The sequence below is a fragment of the Podarcis muralis genome, chromosome 16, assembly GCF_964188315.1.
Source record: "Podarcis muralis chromosome 16, rPodMur119.hap1.1, whole genome shotgun sequence".
Lineage (NCBI taxonomy): Eukaryota > Metazoa > Chordata > Lepidosauria > Squamata > Lacertidae > Podarcis > Podarcis muralis.
This window is the reverse complement of record NC_135670.1, coordinates 26,872,442-26,894,933: the sequence shown is the minus strand read 5'-3', so window position 1 is coordinate 26,894,933 and position 22,492 is coordinate 26,872,442. Positions and strand designations below refer to the sequence as shown.

At 43.2% G+C, this 22,492-nt stretch overlaps 1 protein-coding gene across 4 annotated transcripts in view; it reads right to left on the bottom strand.

The window, feature by feature from the left end:
- SPECC1L (sperm antigen with calponin homology and coiled-coil domains 1 like) overlaps positions 1 to 22,492 on the bottom strand; it is a 53,498-nt gene that overhangs the window by 11,479 nt on the left and 19,527 nt on the right. For all 4 annotated transcript variants that reach the window (XM_028710670.2, XM_028710671.2, XM_077920717.1 and 1 more), the window contains 7 exons: positions 16,751 to 16,824; positions 16,406 to 16,581; positions 14,340 to 14,503; positions 13,309 to 13,400; positions 11,868 to 11,958; positions 7,527 to 7,610; positions 5,661 to 5,817 (listed from right to left, as the gene is read on the bottom strand). In XM_028710670.2, coding sequence (XP_028566503.2) covers positions 5,661 to 5,817; positions 7,527 to 7,610; positions 11,868 to 11,958; positions 13,309 to 13,400; positions 14,340 to 14,503; positions 16,406 to 16,581; positions 16,751 to 16,824 — 838 coding nt within the window. The remainder of the gene's footprint in view (positions 1 to 5,660; positions 5,818 to 7,526; positions 7,611 to 11,867; positions 11,959 to 13,308; positions 13,401 to 14,339; positions 14,504 to 16,405; positions 16,582 to 16,750; positions 16,825 to 22,492) is intronic.

Sequence of the window (22,492 nt, the reverse complement as noted above, 5' to 3'; positions counted from 1 at the left end):
GTTCAGAACATTTTTTTTAAAACAGCGAAAGTTCCTTCCATATCATTCCGCTCTTATCAAAACTGCATTGTGCTCTGTGGGCAGCGCCATGTTCTATATTCATTCTGGCCTTCCCTCTGTCTTCCCATTGCTAGGCTGAGACTAGGCAACTCCCAGGTATATGTCAGCAGCACTTCAGCCGCCCCCACAGAGACAAGTGATCAATTTCCCAGCAACCCGCTGCCTGCCTGCCTGCCTGCCTGCTTCCTTGCCCTGAACTCCCAGGTAGATAACCAAAGCAAGGATAGCAGCCCACGGACACTTCTCTGTGCGGTGGGGAAAGATTAATTTGATTGAGACTTCATGAGGAGGACAGCTGGGAAATAAATCCTTTTTCTAATACCTCAGAGCCACAATTAGAGGTGCTTCGAGAACAAACGATGTGAACATTAAGCCACACTGAACTTTAGTATGAATTTAGAAAATAAACTGATGGTATCTCCCTGCAACTCATAACCGACTAGGAATGTCACCTTGAAGGGAAAGCAAAGCCAGAGTGTTAACTGTCAACCGACTACCTTCTTCAAGATTTAGGAGTGCAGAACTAGCGCAGACATGCGGCTGCCATTGAAAGCAGCAGCCTTAGTTCAACACACACACCCCAAAAATACTGGGTAGTAAAGGAAAGCATGATGTGACATCACCGCATGTAGGGCTCTACTCCTCCACTCCACGAACAGAAATGAAGGCAGGGACATTTGACATGTGATGATGCTGAATAATGCTTTCCATTACCGTATTTTTCGCTCCATAGGGCACACTTTCCCCCTCTTAAAAACTAAGGGGAAAAGTCTGTGCGTCCTATGGAGTGAATGCAGGGGGGAGGCAGGCAGGAAAAGCCCCCAAGAGCCGCACACAAGCTTTGCGCTGCTCTTGTGGGCTTTTCCCCTGAGGGAGAAGGGACTGACGTGGCCAGTCAGTCCCTTCTCCCTTCTCGTAGAAAAGCCCGTAGGAGCCACGCGCTCCTTAAAGGGTGCGCGGCTCCTATGGGCTTTTGCGGGAGGTGGGGGAATTGCCATAGCCGCACAAAGCCTCTCCAGCTGGGAGAGGCTGCACAAGGCTAAAGAAGCCAAAGCAGCGAGCGCGATCCATCCCGCTCGCTGCCTTGACTTCCTCTTTAGCCTTGCACAGCCTCTCCAGCCGGGGGGGGGGGGGGCTGCGCAAGGCTAAAGAGGAAGCCAAGGCTGTCCGCTGCTCTTTGGGGCTGGGGGGGGGGGAATAATTTTTTTTCTTGATTTCCCTCTCTAAAAACTAGGTGCGTCTTGTGGTCCGGTGTGTCCTATAGAGCGAAAGATACGGTACATGCTTTCCATCTGGGGGGAGGGACTCAGAAGGAGTTGCTGTTTCTGGGTGCAGCTGTGTATCTACCCTAACCTTCTGGGACCAGCCTCCCCCAACCTTGTACCCTCCAAATGTTTACCTGAACTCCCATTTACTACAACCAGCACAAAAGACTTATTTTCTACTGCAGCATCAGCTCTGCTGGCAGGGGCTGATGAAAACTATAGTCTTAAACACCTGGAGGGCACTAGGTTGGGAAAGGCTGTTTTAGATCCAGGACTGCATACAGCAAAGAAGCAGAATTATCAGTGATTGAACTTACATGGTAAGGGCTTCCTGTAACATCACATGTCCAGAAGAGGAAGCCCTTACCATGTAAATATAAATAAATAAACCTACAGCTTCTACGAATCACAACTGGTTTCAGCAGCACAATTTAAGCGAAGTTTAAACAATGCATTCAAGCAGCCTGACACTTCCTCAGTTAGTTTACTGGACATAATTCCACAGAAAAATGAACAGGGTCTGTGCATAAGTATGGTCCTGCTTTCTCAAAACTCCCATTCGTTGCAGGAAAGACTCTTTCACTTTGAGAACTAAGCCAAACACGGCAGACAATGAAGTGAAACCTGCCATTTCAGATTGCAGGTGGGGTTCCATACTGCATGGGGTGGGGATCTTCACAATGTTAACTCTGCCCTGCTACGTTTTCAAATAAAGCCTTTCTCTGGGCATTAAAGTGATTTATTTTTAAAGGATGCATCAACTTTCCTAATTATGTATTTCTTTCAGTACGAGAGCCTTAAAAGCTTTCTTCACAGCCATACCTCAGATTCCGATTTGATCATTCTGTTGCCTGATTTGTCTGAAGCAGATGCTACTCCTATTTTTTCTATTTTTTTATTTTTTTGGTAAATAACTTTTTACTGGGTTTTATAAACAAGGATCATAGGAATAATAAATGATACAAATAAATAGACCAAGTCTTCTCATGATAATTATATATATTAAAAAAGCATAATAAACTTGCAGTAATATCTACAACATATGGTTCATTATTAGTGGTCAACGTTCACGAATTGGTTTAAATGAAAACAAAGGGGAAACATTCTAGGGAGATGAGACTTTCTAAAAAGGTTTTCTGATAATGAGCTAGTGACGGCCTAGGCAAAATTTCTAAGAAACTGTGGGTATCTTTTTTATTTAATGATTGCAGTTTAAACATTTTAGAATAAAAAGAGGAAAATTCTGAGCAGATGTCTTTAGAAGAGAATGTTTGGTGCCTTCAATTTTTGAATACTGTGTGCCTTTGACTTAGGTTTTTTTTACACCTGTTTGCCAAAAGTCTAAGAGTTTTTACCTCCATACTCATAAAAACATTGTTTCATGTATAACAGGACAACACTAGTGCATTATTGATTTCTAAAAAGTTTTTTCTCTCCTTTGTACAATTAATTTGAGGAGGGGTTTTGAACCTGATCTTTTATATTTAGTTAGCAGACCAAAAATTTCCATTTCTAGTTTGGTTATTGTTGTAGAGGTTTGTTTTTTAATACAGTACCGTATTTTTCGCACCATAGGACGCACTTTTCCCCCTCCAAAAATGAAGGGGAAATGTGTGTGCGTCCTATGGTGCGAATGCAGGCTTTTGCTGAAGCCTGGAGAGTGAGAGCTCCCGCTGCTTGCGGAGACTTGCCTGCATGCTGAAGCCTGCGCGCGCTGAGCTCAGCGCGTCCAGGCTTCGCGGACCTCTCCGCAAGCAGCAGGAGCGCTCCCACGGCTTGCAGAGAGCTGCCTGTTTGGGGGCTGGGGTCGGGGGAAGCTCGAGCTTCCCCCGCCCCAGCCCCGCGCCTGGGGGGGAAATAATTTTTTCCCCTTTATTTCCCCCCCCAAAAACCTGGGTGCGCCCTATGGTGCGAAAAATACGGTATATGATTTTTCTTTGATACAAGTACCTCTTATCACTGCTTTCAAAGCCTCCCAAAGGTTGGTATAGAAATTGTATGGCTATAGAATTGTATGATTCCTGCTATTCTTTCTCTATATAGATGGTTGGTCACGGAAGTAGGGTAAAATGACCATGATTGCAAGGTTTGGATTTTGCAGATTGTATAAGTGGGATGAACTGTGAAGTGAGCAGGAAAAAGTCTAATCTGGACTGGGAACCATACAGACTTGAATGAAACATAAAACTGAAATCTTTCAGATTATCTTCACACTATATATTATATAAGCCAGATGCTAACACTTTTAAGCCAGAGCAGACTAGAGAGCAGAACCAACAGAAATACGATTTAGGAAAAAGGAAAAAAAACTAGACTTCTTTGTAAGTAAGAACAAAAAAAGAACCTCGAGTCAGAATTTTCTTTTAAAAAAAGAAAACAAAAACCTAAACGTGCATAACACTGTGAGAGGACAGTACGGCTTGTTTCTAAATTCCAGTAAGGAACACAGTTTATGTCAAGTTCTTTGTTTTGAAAATAGCGTTTCAGGAAACAAATAAAATGAACGGTGTGGACACAATGAGAAGGAGTTTACAACAAATATTAATCTTTTAAATGCGTCTGCTATTTAGGGCTAGGTCAACTAAATTCCAAACCCAATGCCTGATTAAGTTTCACAGATTGGCATTAGAAGCCTTCCCTGCCTTGTTTAGATTTACACTTCTAATCCACAGGATATTCTTGTTTCAGTGTTTAAAGCCCAACAAATGTTACAAATCAAACAGGTTTCCTTTTGCATTCATACTGCTCTTCTACACCTAAATGACACCCAACTAACATTTTACAGTCAGCACATGTCCCCACAAAAAGCCACTAGCAACTGTCTGATAACATAATTTGAAACAATAGTTTTATTCAGCTGACCTATGGAACTGCAGTGACAGACAACCAATTAAAGGGTCAATTAAAGATCTAAAAGATTTATGAAAATGCCAAGAAGCCAAGTGCAGAAGGGGGGGGGGGGAGAGATTTGGCAGGGGAATAAGAGGCAACAGTGAAAGGAGAAGGGGAGGAGAGAAATTGCCCCCAACTTAACCTGAAGCTGCCCAACAAAAAAATTCCCTAAACTGCTTGCAAACACCTCTTCCCCACCTCTTCATGCCCCCCCCCCCAAATAAAGTAGCTCAGTCATTTGACTGCTAGTTCCTACACACACCACAGAGTTAAGCGGGAGAAGTACTGAATCACCCCCCTCACACAAATCATATTTGTCACAGTCACAAATAGAGCCAATGAGCGGTGTTCGTTCTCACTTCTCTGCCTCTCCCATGTCCCTCACTTAGCAAGGTGAAACCCTTTGGAATGTAATCCACCCTCTTCCTAACCCAGCTACTCATGCTATTATTTATGGTTCCGCCAGACTGCTAGCCACGCTGTTCTCCCACTGGGGGGAAAGGTGGGATTTAAGTATGAGGAAATAAACAAAGCAAATTTTCCTCCTTCAATGCAGCTCTTATTCAGAGTTGCTCTTTACAGCAACCTCTATTCTCCATGCACACCTTGCTCAAAACTGGATGTGTTCACTGGTATTTCCGTTTGAAGCAGTAGGTCTGGCCACCCCCAACGCATGCATGCAGGGGTTCCAAAGTGTGGAGGGAAGAGGAGACAAGGGCTCCTTAGGCAGCTCCGCCAACACATCCAGCTGCCTCCAGTGCTCAGGTGACACAGTGCAAAGGGGTCCATGGAGGCTGATCTGCAGCCCAGCTCAGGGAAAAGGGAGATGGAGGGAGACAGAAGCAGCAGCTCTCACTGCAGTCCAAACATGCTCCTCTCATTGCAGATTCCTGCATTGCAGGGATTTGGCTTAGATTACCCTCGGGGTCCCTTCCAACTCTACTTTTCTATGATGTCCAGGGAAGTGGTCAAAGGCAGTTCCAGCAAGGAAGGTCTTGGTCAGCAGCCTTGCTAGTAAGTGCAAGGATCTGCCATGCACCAGCCCCAAACTCAAGACCACCATAAATGGGAGAGGAGAAAGAGGCAGGAAAGGATGTAAGGAAGGAATACTTCCTGGTGAGCTTTGGGCATCAACTTGTTTGTTCAGCTGCCAGAGAGTTCCTGCCTTCCAGAAGGGCCCACTTGACTTGGACTGACTTGGCCGTTTCCTTCCATGTCCCATCAGATGGCATCACTTTCCTGAGACTGATGTGCAAAAGGAATGCTGGACAGCTGATGCACCTACCCAAAACGAGGAGCAAACCCACTGAAGTCTACTGCTTCTCCATTACAGAAGAAGCTTACTGATTATCTAGCAAAAGTGAATGGTGTCTTCCAAAGGGCAAGGCTGCAAGAATATCCCTGTGTGAAAAATAGGACAGGCTGTGTAGCAATGAGGTGTACCTTATTCGATTGCGTGTCGTAGGGGTGACAGACGCTGTAGGTGAAGACGAGAGAGACAGCTGTGGTGAAGTGGTCCCCATTGCTATGAGAGAGGCTGGAGATGCTCCATCAGGGGCACTGATGTCCCGCTTGATTTCTTCACTGCTTCGCCGAGACACTGAAATAGAAAAACACCTTAGAAACCATTTCTTTCTCTTTCTCATAAAAGAAAACTACAATGGTGCCCCGCAAGACGAATGCCTCGCAAGACGGAAAACCCGCTAGACGAAAGGGTTTTCCATTTTGGAGGCGCTTCGCAAAACGAATTTCCCTATGGGCTTCCTTCGCAAGACGAAAGCCCATAGGGAAATCTCCGGGACAGCAGGGAAACAGTCTGCCCCACTGTCCTTGGACCTCCTCCGAAGGCTGGCGGCGGGCGGAGAGACCTCCTCCCGCCGCCAGCCTTCGTTTCTCAGCTATCCCGGACGGCTTTTGAAGGCAGGCGGGGGGGGAGCAAAGACTTTCGCCCCCCCGCCGGCCTTCAGAAGAGGTCCAGGACCTCTTCTGAAGGCCGGCGGGGGGCAAAAGTCTTTGCTCCCCCCTGCCTGCCTTCCCGGGAGAGCGGAGAAACGCAGCGTGTTTCTCCGCTGTCCCGGACAGCTTTTGAAGGCAGGCAGGGGGGAGCAAAGACTTTCGCACCCCACCGGCCTTCAGAAGAGGTCCTGGACCTCTTCTGAAGGCGGGCGGGGTGCGAAAGTCTTTGCTCCCCCCCCCCGCCTGCCTTCAAAAGTCTTTGTCCCCCCTGCCTGCCTTCCCGGGGGCTTTTAAATTGCCCCGGGACAGCGGAGAAGTCCCCCGCTGTCCCGGGGCCTTTTAAAATGCTGGCGGGTGGCAGCGGAGGCTTCGCTCCCGCCCGCCAGCATTTTAAGATCGCCCCGGACAGCGGAGAAGTCCCCCGCTGTCCCGGGGTTTTTTAAAATGCGGGGCGTGGGAAGAAAAGCCCTTGGTCCCCCCCCAGCCTTCAGAAGAGGTCGGGGGACAGACTGTCCCCAGACCTGGTCTGAAGTCGGTTTCCATAGGAAAGCATTAATTGATTTTCAATGCATTCCTATGGGAAACCGTGCTTCGCAAGACGGAAAAATCGCAAGACGACAAAACTTGCGGAACGAATTAATTTCGTCTTGCGAGGCACCACTGTAAGAGTCTTTGCAAAAATCTAGATAATGAGTAACTAATTTTCTACTGAATTGTACAAAACTTTTAAGTTCTCTATCACACCAATAGAAATCTCTCCTATCAAATATAAAGATGGCATTAATTTTTCCTGAAGAAGCAAGACATGAGTTATTGCTTTTAAATATAACCGTTCCAAAGTTTTGGAATATCTTCTAAGGGCCTAACATGTCAGGACTCCTTCTCTGGAAGAGGCAGATTTTGGAGCCTTCTAACTATTTTTCTCTACAGAGGACTGATTGCAGGGATTTAGTTTTTGTAGAACACGGGTAGTCACATAAATGTTCTATGTTCTATTCAAAATCACATACTGTGTAACAAACATGAAGGCACACAGCACTCTTTCTCTCTGCTGCAATGAGGAACAAATCTAGACTGCCAGTTTTAATTCTCTTAATTTCCATCAAATGCACATAAAGAATAGCAAGGGCATATACCTTTAAACTGAAAGAGGAAACCCTCCCTCAGTCACTAAGGCTGCTTTCCCCCTGCAATGTGGGCGAGATTCACCTACAGTGTCAATATGGAACTCTACCAACTTACTGCTGTGATGTCAGAAAAGACTAACAAAACTGTTTCAAAAGAAGATGGTGGCATTGCACACCAAGACTCTGTGACTGAAGCACCACCTTATTAGCATGGCATAATTATTACCAGAAATAGATTTGGCACTTTCCATAGCAGGAACTCTTGGCAGGGAAGCTGGTCTGCTGGTTGAGGATGTTCTCAGCAAATGATCTGTGCAGAGAGAGAATAAAGAAAAGGCATTTCATTACCACAAGCTTCAGGCCTGGTCTTATAAAATGAGAAGATAGAATGGACTTCACCACAGCAGGAGAGCAATGCCATTTTGTATGCTCTCTTATTTTTAAAAAAGAAAAAGAAAAACTGCTTCCAAGTAAGAGGCTAGCATATCAGGGTGACAGGCTCTAAGCCAGCCTGCTTCTTGACTTGAAGGGAGGTGTTTTTTTCTTACATAGGCAATGCATTGAAAAAATAGTATCTTCTTCCTCGAGTAAAGTTCATTTTAGCCAACTCATATTCTGCTGCTGCAAGTGTAGGCCAGGCTCAACAACAGGTGCAATTGCTTAGAAGCAACAAAGACTTAAGAATAATCTCACAATGGCTCAACTCCCTTACTAATTGGTCACCAGTCAGATGGGCTTTTGCAAATGCTGATAGGACTCTATCCCCCAGCTCTGTCCCTTGAATCCCGCCCCCATGCCACTCCATTCTGAAATGTCTTTTTACATATTGACCCAATCCGGAGAAGTCATCCAGCACTTTTATACAATGGCATGGCCAAAGGAGAGGAAAATCTGTATACATATTGCCTTTAGGGGGCCAGGGCAGCTTGGGTTTACAGAGCTGATAGTGAAAAGCTACTCTGTTTGTGTAGATCTGTGGCGGCCACATCATTAACACAAATAGATTCCAAAGATCACAAGTGTCCCAGTCCACTGCCCAATACAGTACCTATGCAACAACATCCGTGCCTTTGATTGGCTGGAAATCAGGTAATTGGCCCAGAATGCAGCGGCAAGGATGTTGATTGGCACTGGCACACTACATCAGTTGTACTGGTTAGCAGTTTGTTTCCAGGCACAATTTAAGGTGCTAGCGATTCCCTTTAAAGCCTGGGGCGCAGAGTATTTTAGGAGCTGCTTCCTTGTGTATAAGCCTGGCCATCCATTTATAGGTTTTTTGGGGGGTGGAGGAAAGAAGGCTGTTCTTTGTGTACTGGTGGCATTTGGCTTGTCTGTGGGATAGAGCCTTTCAAGTGGCCCCCTCCTTGGCTGCTGAACTTCTAGTCATGGGAGATTCAGCTGGCTCCGTCTGTCATGACCCTCTGGGTCCAACAAATACATTTTTGTTCCAGCAAGGATCTGACCTGCTAGGACAAGGTTTTTAAACTGATCCCAGGTGGGTTTTTTTTAAAAAAAGCTGTTTTATCTGCTGTCTCTCCTTTTGTTTTACTATATTGCAGCTGTTTAATTGCTTATATTTATTTAATTTTAACTGTTGCAATCTGCCCTGAGCTGCAGTGGAAGGGTAGGCTATAAGTTATTTTAATAACTGAAGTTCAAGCCTGATGCTACGCGATGGCCCAGTCCACAGCACTTTTCAGCCTAGTCCAAAATGGACACAAACGGCTACAAGTCTGTGTCAGCTATGCCACAGGTTGGCCACCCACTGTGCAGGGAGTGCCTTATTAGTTTCTGTTAAACATCAAGTGTGTTTAAAATTTACTTTGCTCTGAGTATAATATCACCCCAATGCTATTCAAAGCATAACTGAATAAAAACCTAGCACAAAACACTATTTCATCCCTGGAAAAATCTTTACATTGTAGGTGTTTAGCTGACATTTGTCAAGGCAGAAGAGGAAGCCTACTGCTTGGCCCTAAGAAAGCTATTCTTGAGAAATTTCTATTTTAAAAGCCCCCAGACATAAATCAAAGAACTACACCCATTACACGAGAGCTATTCATTCTTACAGGAAGGGCACTTTGAAAGGAAAAGTTTATAGGCAGAACAAGTTGACCAGCACCAGGAAATGGAGAAGTAAACAGTGAACATATAATCCTTGTTTCTTCAACACAAAAAGGGCTTTTTCAACATTGCCTTACCTTTTGTTATGGACATTATTAAAATACTGCCCTGATAGCACTGAAAGTAAATGGAAGAGCTACACAAGTAGTTATAGGCCAGCTATCCCAACCCCTGTACAACAAAGGAATTCCAGAGGGAGTATATCCCTTCCTCTGCCTGAAGGCCTCTGATAACATCACCACCCACTCATAGGCATTGGTGCCATTCTTGAACCATTCTTCAGCCACAGAATTGTTAAGATAAATGGATTAGTTGATTCTGCTATTGGTAAATTGCTATTTAGCGAGTTGCGGTGAGTTACTTTATGCGGGTGGCGCTGTGGTTTAAACCACTGAGCCTCTTGGGGTTGCCGATCCGAAGGTCGGTGGTTCAAATCCCCATGGCAGAGTGAGCTCCCCTTGCTCTGTCCCAGCTCCTGCCAACCTAGCAGTTCGAAAGCACACCAACGCAAGTAGATAAATAGGTACCGTTACAGTGGGAAGGTAAACAGCGTTTCTGTGCGCTCTGGTTTCTGTCACGGTGTCCTGTTGCGCCACAAGCGGTTTAGTCATGCTGGCCACATGACCTAGAAAGCTGTCTGTGGACAAACCCCAGCTCCCTCGGCCTGAAAGCGAGAAGAGCACCGCAACCCCACAGTCACCTTTGACTAGACTTAATCGCCCAGGGGTCCTTTACCTTTACTGTACTTGATGGACTGTGTGTTTTTATGGATTCTACTTGATCTTATCCTATCTGATACTGTTGTAAACTGTCCTGTGGCTTGAGCACAGGTGTATAAAAATAATCTAAACAAATAACCAAAATCTACCTTCCCATAACTTAGGTCGTTAGCTCTAGCTTTGATATCTGTGGCAGCAGAGAACAAATTGCTGTCCTCTCCCAGCAAGCTTTGTTCTTGAGTCTTGACAAATCCGCACAGGCTCCTACACTTTCCTGCAGTTATCAAGTGCAGTTCCACTAGCATGCAAGGGACATCTCAACAAATGCAGGCACCAGTCCATCATTCACTTCCTCCTGAAGTTAGGATGCCCAGACAGATCTTAGCAATGCATAATTGGCCAGCTGACTCTGCCACAATCAAGAAGTGGAGAACAGCAGTTTTATGGGGTTTTTTGTTTTGTCCTACATTGGAGGCCAAACTCTCAGAAACAGAAAAATAATGGAACAGTACCTGGAATGTACTATTTTAGGCTCTCTCTCATCCTCTTCCTCCCTCCTTTTTTCCCGCACACCATACTGACAACCAGATGTTCGGAAGGCAGCTAGTGAATGCTCCTAAAATCTACTTGATTACAAATACATGGGACGGGCCCGTTTTTAGCTTTACTTACTGTTTTGCTTTGGAAATAATTCCTCCTGCTCCTAAGGTGGCTTTCATAACAATAAAACATTTCTTTGCTTTTTTAATTATACAAGCGCTGATTAAGTATTGATTTTAGCATATTCAAGCGCTATACCCTTATCTGCAAAGACTGCGGCCTTTATGACTTCTATGCACCTGTTACCCAAACAATTATTCCACTGTGACCATATGGTAGTATAATTTCTTGTGGTTCTCCTTTTTTAAAGTCAGTCTAGCCCTCCCTGTCTCACCTCTGCCCAGTGTAGCTCAGTGCAAACTGGCATAAAGTAAAAGGAAACAGACCAGGTGAGCATGGAAAGAAGGAAATTGAAATAATACATAGCCCTAATTAAGAGTATGTTATTGAGCTTTTATGCTTTGCATCTTCCTTTTGCAGGAGCGGGGGTAAGGTAATGAACGAATTAAGCCCTCTATATGAACAATACTTTGCTGTACTCAAAAGAAAAGGAGCTCATGTGTCAAAAGAGCCTCTTCTATGTGGCAGATGAAGGTGATAGACTATATGGGCCTGGCAGAGATGACGTGCAGAATCCGAAACCAGGGAAGAGAAACAGCGGAAGAAGATTGGAAAAAATTTAAGGACTATTTAAAGAAATATTGCAAAATCAATGACTGTTAAAATGACGCTGGATCTGAAAACATGTGGTTATTAGCGGTAATGGTAAAGTTAAAGAGAAAAAGTAAGATTAAAATTAAGTTAAAACTAAGGAAAGGATTTGCTGAACAATTAATTAGAAATTGGAATACAGAAAGGGGAGGTATGAGGAAGTCGGGAAAGTAAGATACAAGAAATAAGGGTTGAAATTATACGTGTTTTTATGTTTTGTTTTGTTTACTGTATAGTTTTGTTTGTTTTTGTTGTGATAAAAAACTTTTGAAACGCTTAATAAAAATTTATATATATAAAAAAAGAGCCTCTTCTATGCTCTCTTATTCAGTGTGCTTTTCTTTTCTTTTTAACCTCAGGAGAACTCTGGGGGAGCTTTAGCGAAATAATGTTAACAGAGAAAAAACACCTACCTTGCACTGGGATTTCTGCATAACTTGGCCTTTTGTCTGACAGAGTTGTGAGGGGCTTGGAAGCAGATATTGGTCCACTTATGGAATGCCTCTGAAGGAAAACAAGAACTATTATTGGTGAGATATTAAGACAAGCAAAACCCACACAGAAGCACTATTGTGATCCCTGGACGTAGGTTTAAATTCAGCACAGCCAGCAATGTGGACTATTTTTTTCATCAGGTTTACACCCTGAGTAAAACTAAGTACAACCAACAGTGTTTAATCTTTAAAACATGAATCAGAATTTATATTAAAAAAAAATCAGTATAGACACCAGTACTAGAGTCTGCAGTTCCCTGCTTATAAAATGTGACTTGGTGGCCTACTTTGCAGGTCTGGTGAGAGAGGAGGTGGGCATTTAAATGAATTTTAGTTACAGAATAATAATAAACTATTAACTATAATCATAGTCCTCATGTCTGAACTGCTGGTCTAAGTACTCTCAACTGGCTTGAAAGCTAAATGACATAACAGTTGTAGGGAACAAGAACTTGAACTAGGGACACGCTGGAGCTCACTGGCCAGATTCAAATGCAACATTCCCAGGTCTTACAAACCATGGTTTTGTGGATTGGGAACAAGCAAGAGCATGAATGTTCTTTCCTCTTCCATTCTCTTCTCACACTCAGTTGCAGCAGTGACTTCCTGGTTTGTTAAACCTGCTTCCTTGTGCTACTTTAAACTGTTTAGGCACTCTCTACAAACAAAGACTGTCCACCATGATCAAACCAATTTGTAGGAAGTGCTTAAGTCTCAGTTTGCAGGTTCAGATATCTGTGACTAAACAAACTAAGTGGCTTAAAGAGAGGACAGGGGAATGGGTGGAAGACTATTCAAATTCATTGCCACTCCAAACCATATGTCAGAGATTTGGAAACCTTACATCTGAATCTGGCCACCAGGTCAACTGTGCTAGTCACTTTCTCAGTGTAACCTGCCTCTAATGGTTGTTGAGGATCAAAAAGAGGAGAAAATCCATGTATGTCACTCTGAAATTTGTGAAGGTCAGGATGCAATTATGAATGACAAATTTAATGCACAATTTTTACTGCAAAACCTTCTCTTGATTTTGCATCATGCTAGCACCATTACAAATTCCAATACTGTTGTACCTTGGACATCAAACAGAATCCGTTCCAGAAGTCAGTTTGGCTTCCAAAATGCTTGGAAACCAAAGTGCAGCTTCTGATTGGCTGCAGGAAGCTCATATAGCCTATCAGAAGCCGTGGAAGCCCCGCTGGACATTCAGCTTCCAAAAATAGTTCCCAAACTGGAACAGTCATTTCCGGGTATGCGGCGTTCGGGAGCCAAAACATTTAAGAACTAAGCTGTTTGAAAACCAAGGTACGACTGTACATCAGTCTTCACAGTCTCTTCCAGTTAGTAAACACACATTTACCTGCATTGGAGATACTGCTGCTGCAGGAGGGGTTTTAAGAGGACTTGGGCTCAGGGGGGTACGAGGCATTGTAGCTGCAGCTGGACTAGGAACTACCAAAAACAACAAAATAAACAGGGGGTAAGTATGGTTGGTTTCAAGTATTTCTAAGCAGACTTTCAAGAGCAGTGCTATTCCAAGGCAGCTTACATTAATAGCAAGCAAGTTCCTTTAAAAAACAGGAAAAATTAAATTAACACTAAAACATCTAGTTTAAATATCCCAATAGAAAAAGGAAAGGAAAGAAAAATCAATTAAGAGCAACAGTTTTGCATCTTTTTCACTTATGGCACAAGATTGCAGAGTAAGACATCTTCTCATCTGAAGTGAGTGACCCAAGTGTGACTGGCAGCTGTTTACCAATTTCACATATCCTAGATTTTGGCCATGTCCTCCTGTAGCGAGGCCTGCACAATCTGGCCAAGTTCTGTTTTCATAACATGCAAAGAACGCAAAGATATAAGAGAAGTAACCTATGCAGCTTGCCCAAAAAGCAGTTTCCTTATCTAAAGCTAAAATGTGCCCCTTTTTTGTAAACAGATTCTTGATGACTTATAAGCCCAGATGAATTTTTATATCTGAACATCATTAAGTGCCACAGAAGCATAACAATGAAATACATAGATTCAACTATAATAACAACAGTTAGTTTTTGAAGACAGACCATTGTGGACTAAGATGAAGCAACTTAAAAGGAGGTTGAAAACTTAGATAAATAAGGATTGCCATATATTCAAAGCCCCAGAACAACAAGAAACTTTTAAAACTCAGGTGCATGGTTTTGGGCTTGCAAAACTGAAGCACATATTATCCAATACATTTCCACATGTATCGTCACCCGGCTGGAGCTCCCTCGAAAAAAAATGTGCTACATTCTACTGATGTATGCATGGAGTGCTTGTTCTGTTCAAAATTTTGAGCTAACAGAACCAATGGTGGTGCTTCCAAACAAAATTGCACTAAGTTTATGCAGGTACAAAAAAACAAATTACCTTGTGAGGCACTGTCAAAGGATTTGATGAGAGTTTTTACAGTGGGCGTTGGCTCTGAAGAAGTGGATGACCTGCGACTCAAACCCATTCCTTGCCTCAGAGCTGCTAAGTCTCTTTCAACAGCATTCATGTAATTGTAAACGCGGCCACGTTCCTCTTCTTGCCTGAATATCAGGGGAAGGCAGTTGTCAAGATACTATGAAATGATCTGGCATGGGTTCAGTGCTCTGACCGCCAGCACAAGGGCTGCTGTGCTAACAGAAGGGTGAGAATAACGGTTGTGCAATATGAAATCCAGTGCAAAAGTTGCTCTAGCAGAAGCTTGTATTTGCAATGTGCTACACAACCAGTCACAAGAACCATGCCAGCTTCCTGTGCCTTCTCTTGCACAAGCCAATCCTCTAGTGCAAGCACACTGCTAAGGAACTTGAATTCCTCCCTCTATACTGTGCTTAAGCAACGGACTCATTCATGAGGACATGTCTGAAGGGCATCTGCTACACTGGGAAGCCTACTTGGAGTGAGTCAAATCTTCCAACAGGCTACAAAGCCAGAGAGCAAGTTTGAAACTGAAAGTCATTTGAGAAAGAGTTTCATTACAGTGGTACCTCGGGTTACATATGCTTCAGGTTACAGACTCAGCTAACCCAGAAATAGTACCTCAGGTTAAGAACTTTGCTACAGGATGAGAACAGAAATCGTGCTCCGGCGGTGCGGCAGCAGCAGGAGGCCCCATTAGCTAAAGTGGTGCTTCAGGTTAAGAACAGTTTCAGGTTAAGAACGGACCTCCAGAACGAATTAAGTACTTAACCCGAGGTACCACTGTATTACTTTTTGGAGAAAGGGGAGATGGGGAAGGGCATCAATTGTATTTATATAGTAAGGATTTTTATGCCTTGGGTTGAAATTACCTGGGGCAGCAGAGCTGAAGGGAGGCACTCTCTAATCTTGGCCATTGGCCAGGAAACCACAGCCACTGAGAAGCTGCTACCCTGGCCTCCCAGGCAGTGCATAAGGGGGAGACTAACATGGCCCCATCCATCAGCCAGTGAAGATGCAGCTGCTTTCCTCTTTCCCCCCTGCCTTGCCACAAATTCATTTGGACTAGAGGGACTGCACTTAGGAAATTGAATGTACTCATGCTAACTAAACAGAAGACCCTTGAAACTAAGACCCTATAATGTGTGTTTCTGTACCTCACTCTGCCAAGTGAGACATTAGGGTACATACTAAAGCAACATGGAACCTTTACCTGAGGTAGAGACGCTGCTCACTGGAATTAATTAAGCTGCCTGCCACTTTGCTCCATACTGAAGTGTTTCACTAGAGGTAAGGCGGGCACTCATAAAAGGCACCATGTCCCACTATTTAGAAGAGCTGTGGCACAGAGCTTGCCCCTGTAACCCTATTGGAACCTGCCAGTCTTCTCTGAGAGTTTTTTCTTTGGCAGTGGGGAGAATGGAGTTGCCATTTTTCTAAATCTCCAAGAGGCATGTGCAGAAGTTTTAAAGATTTTAAAAGTGCAGTCTAAGGGCAAATATAGGGACGCGGGTGGCGCGGTGGGTTAAGCCACAGAGCCTAGGACTTGCTGATCAAAAGGTCGGCAGTTCGAATCCCTGCGAAGGGGTGGGCTCCTGTTGCTCCTGCCAACCTAGCAGTTCAAAAGCACGTCAAAGTGCAAGTAGATAAATAAGTACCGCTCTGGCGGGAAGGTAAACGGCATTTCCGTGTGCTGCTCTGGTTTGCCAGAAGTGGCTTAGTCATGCTGGCCACATGACCCAGAAGGCTTCCTTGGCCAACAAAGTGAGATGAGCGCCACAACCCCAGAGTCGGTCACGACTGGACCTAATGGTCAGGGGTCCCCTTACCCTTTACCTTTAAGGGCAAATATCTGTTGTCCTTTTTCCTACGTGTAGAGTGGCTTGTGTGTTTTACACACTTATAAACAAATATTTTTGTTGACAGGAACATTTTACCATACAGTTTCTTGCTGAATAACTTTCAGAGATTAAATAAAGTAATTTTAGGAAAATATAATGAATGAACCCAAAATGTCATTCACATACTTGCGTGATTTTATTTCCTCCAACTCTTTTGTGAGTTTTTCGTTCTTCTCTTGAGCTTCATGCAGCCTGCGCTTTAGGTCTCCAATCTCTTCTTGAGCCTCAGATTTTATATCGTTTGCTATGACCACAGCCGTCTGCAAATCAGCTTGGAACTGCCGCCATTCCGCAGACTCCTCCTGAAAATGGAGCAGAAAAAGAAATCTACAGCTTTGGAAGGCCATGATATGTGGGATATAAACAGTTTAAATAAAATATAATTAGCAGCAATGGAGTCCAAAGGCACTGCTATAACACACCCAATGCACCTCCACCCCAAACCATGATATATTGAACTGGCTTATATACCCTGAGCCGTCTGTGAAGAGTCTTGATCTCTCTCTCCATATCATGCTTTTGGTCTTGAAGCTTTTTAACAGTATCTGGCAAAACAAAACCAAATATATCAGGTGGAAATTTTTAAAAAGTTATTTACCGGCAAACACTTCACCAAAGCCCAAAGGAATTTTTTTACTGCCTTTAATGTATTCAAAGGGAAGTTCAACGAATTGGTTCTAGAACTCTAGGTTTCTCTCCTACATTTCACAGCTATTAATTATAAAAACAAAAACAAAAAACAAGCATGGACCGCATAATATGATGTATGCATAGGAAAAAATGCCAACGGCGAGGGTTTTCCTGTGAAAAAAATAATGCCACTAACACTTTCTTACTATTATCTGTACTGTCCATAAAAAAGCACTACCAACAGAATCTTATTAATGGCTACTCAAAAGTAAATCCCACTGAGTCCAATGGTTCTTACTCCCAGGTGAATTTCCTTTGCTTGTGCTTTCAATAGAAAAAAAGTATCTCCACCTTCCCCACCACAGTGCTTTCTTTTTTGAATGTTATCAATCACTAGAAACAATTACTAGACCCAAGCAAATTATTTAAGGGAGATGCACTGCAGAGTCAATGCTGCCTTGCAGCTGCATCAGGTTGCCTTTTTCAAATACAGTGAAACCTGTCACATTAAAAATGCCCCTGTAGCCTTGTATTAGCTACACAAAAAGTATGCAATTTGACCATGACCAACATCCGATTTAGTATTTGACTGGCTGTGTACCAGGATTAGTTTTCATTTATATCTTCATTGCTTGAATCACAGAATCATAGAATTGTAAAGTTGGAAGGGACCCTGTGGGTCAATTAGTCCAATCCCATGCAATACAGGAATCTCAATTAAAGAATCCATGACAGATAGCCATCCGATCTCTGCTTAAAGATTCCCAATGAAAGAGAGTCCACAACCTCCCGATAGAGTCTATTCCATTGTTGAACAGCTCTTGCTGTCAGAAAGCACTTCCTGATGTTCAGTTGCAATCTCTTGTCTTGTAACTTGAAGCCATTGGTTTGAGTCCTACCCTGCAATGCAGCAGCAGAAGAAAACAAACTTGCTCCATGTGACAGCACTTTGGATATTTGAAGATTTGAGATATCTGAAGTTTTGAGAACTGTGTGATTATAGTAGAAATACTGATGAAGCTAAATACAGGTGATACAAGTAGGACCACCTTGCAATGCTCCATGTCCTCATGTGGAGCGCTCTTCTCAGCTACATCCTCTTTACTGAAAATGATACTGCACTTCATTCTACACACACAGAGAGAGATTTTCTGTGCACCTCACCACTTCACTCAACATCCCTGGCCGCTAAGCATGCTCAGTCCTCATTGGGCCATTTGGGGTACTTCCCACACCCCCTCAGGATTTTTCTTAAAAGGTTTTTGAACTTACACTAACTCTGATGTTAACACAAGCCTCTTAATACCGGATGCACTTTCAAGAAGGAATCTGATATGAGCACACAGAATTTCTGAAAGGTATATTGCTGATGCTTGGGAAAACATTCCTTCCACAGCACTGCATATGAACAGGCAAGTTGCAAAAATGCAAGGCAGTAGAAACATAAACCATAATAAATTATGCAGTTCAGTTCAGTTCAGGCTCTTTATAGATCATTATGCTGGCAGTGTTTTTCTCAAACCATCAACACAAGTCTAGTGAACCCCCACAAGCCCTTGATGAATCTTAAATTGGTATCTGATTCCAAGCGGTATTTTCTTAAATTGTGTGCCAGAGGCAGTAATGCTTCTGAATACTGGTTGCTGGAAGCCACAGGAGGGGGAGAGTGCTCTTGTGCTCAAGTCTTGCCTGCGAGCTTCCCATTGAGGCAACAGGTGAAAGAAGGATGTTGGACTACATGGACCACTGGCCTGATCCAACACAGCAATCCTTACAACAAGCAACTTACTTGCAACACACACCAGGTTCAACTTCAGTTATGCTATGAGCACATTAAATCTGAAAGGGATAATACTTAGGGTTGCATTTCACATTGTGTTATTAATGTGTGCTGCACCATTATACATATTAAAAGGATGTAAAGTGCACAATTAATAATATATTGCATATGCTGCAGCCCTGGTAATTAGGTAATATATAAATATAATGCTGATTTTGAAGATTAAAGAACACAGCTAATCACAAGGAGAAAATATACTCATTTAAGATTTGCTTTACAAATAGTGGAGAATTGTTTAAAACTTGCCATGGTTTGTTAAAAGTTCAGGATTCCAAGAACATATGTGTCAGCTTTGAAAACCCAAGTACGCCATCTAGTGTACTGTTGAATGAAAAAGCGAAGGCCCAATTTGGATAATAAGTCTCTTCTGCTCCATTGCTGTCCATGAAGATAGAGCTCACACATTCTTGTTCCATCAGACATCCAAGCAGAAATGTTTCAATGTGCCAAAGGTTGAATATGGCACTATGTGCTTAGGCCAGAACAAACATGGGAACCTCTGTGCCGTCTGGGCTACTCATGTATACACTATTAAAATAAATTCCCAGCTAATATCCTTTGACAGGGGTGCACTCGCTATTCCCTACTACTTGTGGAAGAGAGACAGGGAAGTATCTAACCTACAGCACTGAGCTTCCACTGATAAAAAATCTTAGGGCCCCAAAGCCTGAAGTTAAAAAGCAACCACACAACTCCAGTGCATGGCAAATCACAACCACCAAATTTATTCTGCCCTTACAGAAGTTAGTAGTTTCTTTATTGTATGTCATACCAGAAGTTAGTAGTTTCTTTACTATATGTCATACCCTTTTGCCACCTTTTTTTTTGGGGGGGGGGAGGATGAGAATGTGCATCTCTATCTCCCTTCCAAGCAGGGGGCAGAGAGAGAAACAAGACACCAAGGAGTGGTGAGAGCAAATGTGCCCTCTCCCCCAATATTTCCTGCATGGAAGTTTAATCATCTCCAGATTCACTAACAAAATGACCATAGTTTGCATTTTCTGTTTTCTGTGCTCCAATGTTTTCCAGGGCACAAACTGTGCTAGTAGTCCCAAAAGGTGTCATCCTTCTGCCTTTTCCATAACTACAGGATACAAGCAGCCACTTGATACAGCTTTCAGTTTCTTCCTGGATTACTGACTTCATTTCAAATGAAGTGCTTGTCTACATTATGCGTTTACAGAGAACCAGCAAAGGATCAACCAAATTAGCAGCTGTTCTGCAGTCTTCCCACTGAAAACACAGGAGAATCAGAGTTAAGCAGAAATTGCAGCTTCATAGGTCAAGCTGTGCTCCTTTGAAAATCAATTGTTGGGGGGCGAGGATACAAAGTCCTGTTGCATGAGCAGAATACTGAGTGGGGCTCTTGATATCACTGCTTGTGCCCAATCTACAGGGAACAAGGGACCTCACCTCCAAATGCCACACCATTTACATTTGTTTTCCCAAAGAAATAAGACGGGTCAAAGTGTAAGAGCAGGTCCCATGCTTATTTCATGAAAGCACTAAAGTTGAAACCCTGTTGTGTAATTGCCCTTATATGGCCTTGCTGTAAGCAGCACTCCTGAAAGCAGAGCTTTGAGAAGGGGAAAGAAAATGAGCCAATCCACCGTTTCATCTTATTTATTGGAAATATTTTTATATTCTGTAAAAAGATTCCAGTGCAGTTTACAGTTGTTGCTTTTCATGCCAATTATATAAAAACAATAAAATGCTTAAACAATCAGTAAAACAGTTCAACAAGTTAAAAGGTCTGTGTGAACAATTGTTGCTGGTTTCTTTAATCTGTTATCTAACAGCAAGCAGTGTGGCCAGGGGAGCTTTCTTGGGGAGGGGCATCACAGGACACCCCCCGCAAAAAAACCCTGTCTCCCTTATTGACACTCACTTCATATCCAGTAAGGGTGGTACTGAGAGAAGGGCCTTAGAAGGCACAAGCTGATTGATAAGGGAGCAGCTGTTTCTGGGCCTCAAGTCATTAGTGGTTTTATTGAAGCAAGTACTGGCCCTGGAAATAAGGCTTGGAAGCAAACAGGCAATCAAATGATGAGGTATGGTCTAAAACAGCTGCCTCTGTTAAAACCCTGGTTGTATCCTGCACTTATCCTAGTTTTCAAATCATTTTCTGGAATTCAATCAGGGGACTATCATAGATTACAATGGCCAGATTATTCCTCTTCAGAAATTGTGGCTGGCAAAAGAGATGTAAGGCTTGAGGATGTGGACAAGATGCTTGGATCAGTCAGGGCGACCACTTGTGCTCTGGATCCTTGCCCTTCTTGGTACTAGTAGTAGGGAGGGAACAGCTGGTTGGGCCAGGGAGGTGATAAATGCCTCTTTGCGAGAAGGGGTGGTCTCTGCCTGCTTGAAGGAGGCAGTGGTAAAACCACTCCTTAAGAAACCCTCCCTGGATTTGTAAAATCTAAGTAATTACTGGCGAGCTGCCAATCTCCCTTTGTTGAACAAGGTTCTTGAGTAGGAGTTGTGAACCAGATTCAGGCATTTTGAGAAGAAACCAATTTTCTAGATCCATTTCAATCAGGATACAAGCCTGGCTTTGACACAGAAACTGCTTTGGTTGCCCTATATGATGACTTGGGAGACAGACAGGGGAAATGTGTCCCAATTCATTCTCCTCTCAGCAGCTTTCAATACCATTGTCCACGATATCCTTCTGGAGAGGCTGTCTGAGTTAGGGGTGGGTGGCACTGCTTCACAGTGCTTCCGATCACACATGGATGGTTGTTTCCAGAAAGTGATGCTTGGGGAGGGCTGTTCAGCCCAATGGGGTCTGAGCTGAGTAACATCAGCATTCCACTGACATGCTACTCCACATCTCCAGGCAACATTGAACGCTTGGGTCTCATAGAAATGTTGAACAGCACAGTGGACAAAGTGGACTCTTGTGAGACTGCATGATGGCACAGATGCCAAGCAGATTAATGATAAAATCAAAGTCTTCTGGATAAAGGCTAGTTACTCCCTGAGCATTGCATCTGAAAAGAGAGGAGGACTATGTATTTTGATATAAACGTGTATATAAAACTGTGTTCATAGAGTCATAGAACTATAGAGTTTTGCAATGCAGAAATCACAACTAAAGAATCCTTTTATTTGTTTGATATTAAAGTTCTTCCAACAGGGAAAATTTCATCAGCAGCACCTGACTGGAACATACAAAACATATCTATGTCATTTTAAACTGTGATATTAATGCTGTATTCTTAGTTTTAGATTTTGATTTATGTGGAAATTGTTTTCCATTTGTTGTGTAATTTTTTTAATGTGGTTTATTTATTGTTTATGACTTTTGTAATTATGTAAATCTTGTCATGTTGTAAGCCGCCTTGAGCATTGTTTTTAACTGTGGAAAGGCGGCATACAAATAAAATGATGATGATGATGATGATGATGATGAATGCTTTTCCAAGTTTAAGAAAACAGCATATGGAAGGGGCAGCTCTCTGTGTGATGGCTCCACCATCCTTCTGGAAAAAGTGGAATGTGAGAAGCCTATTGCCTGTGTGGTTAGGAGCTTTCAGCTGTCACATCTCTGGCTGTCTTTGAAATCCAGATGACAAAAGTCGAGATGAAGGGAAAGAGGCCAAAGCCACCAATTTGCTCCTTCGGACCTCAGCACACAGCACAATCCTTTGGGAACTGCAGTGCATGACACAAATTATGCTTAATTTCCCCCTCTCTTCATGATTGATGTTTTTTACTCAGCTGTAAGCTATTTTGAT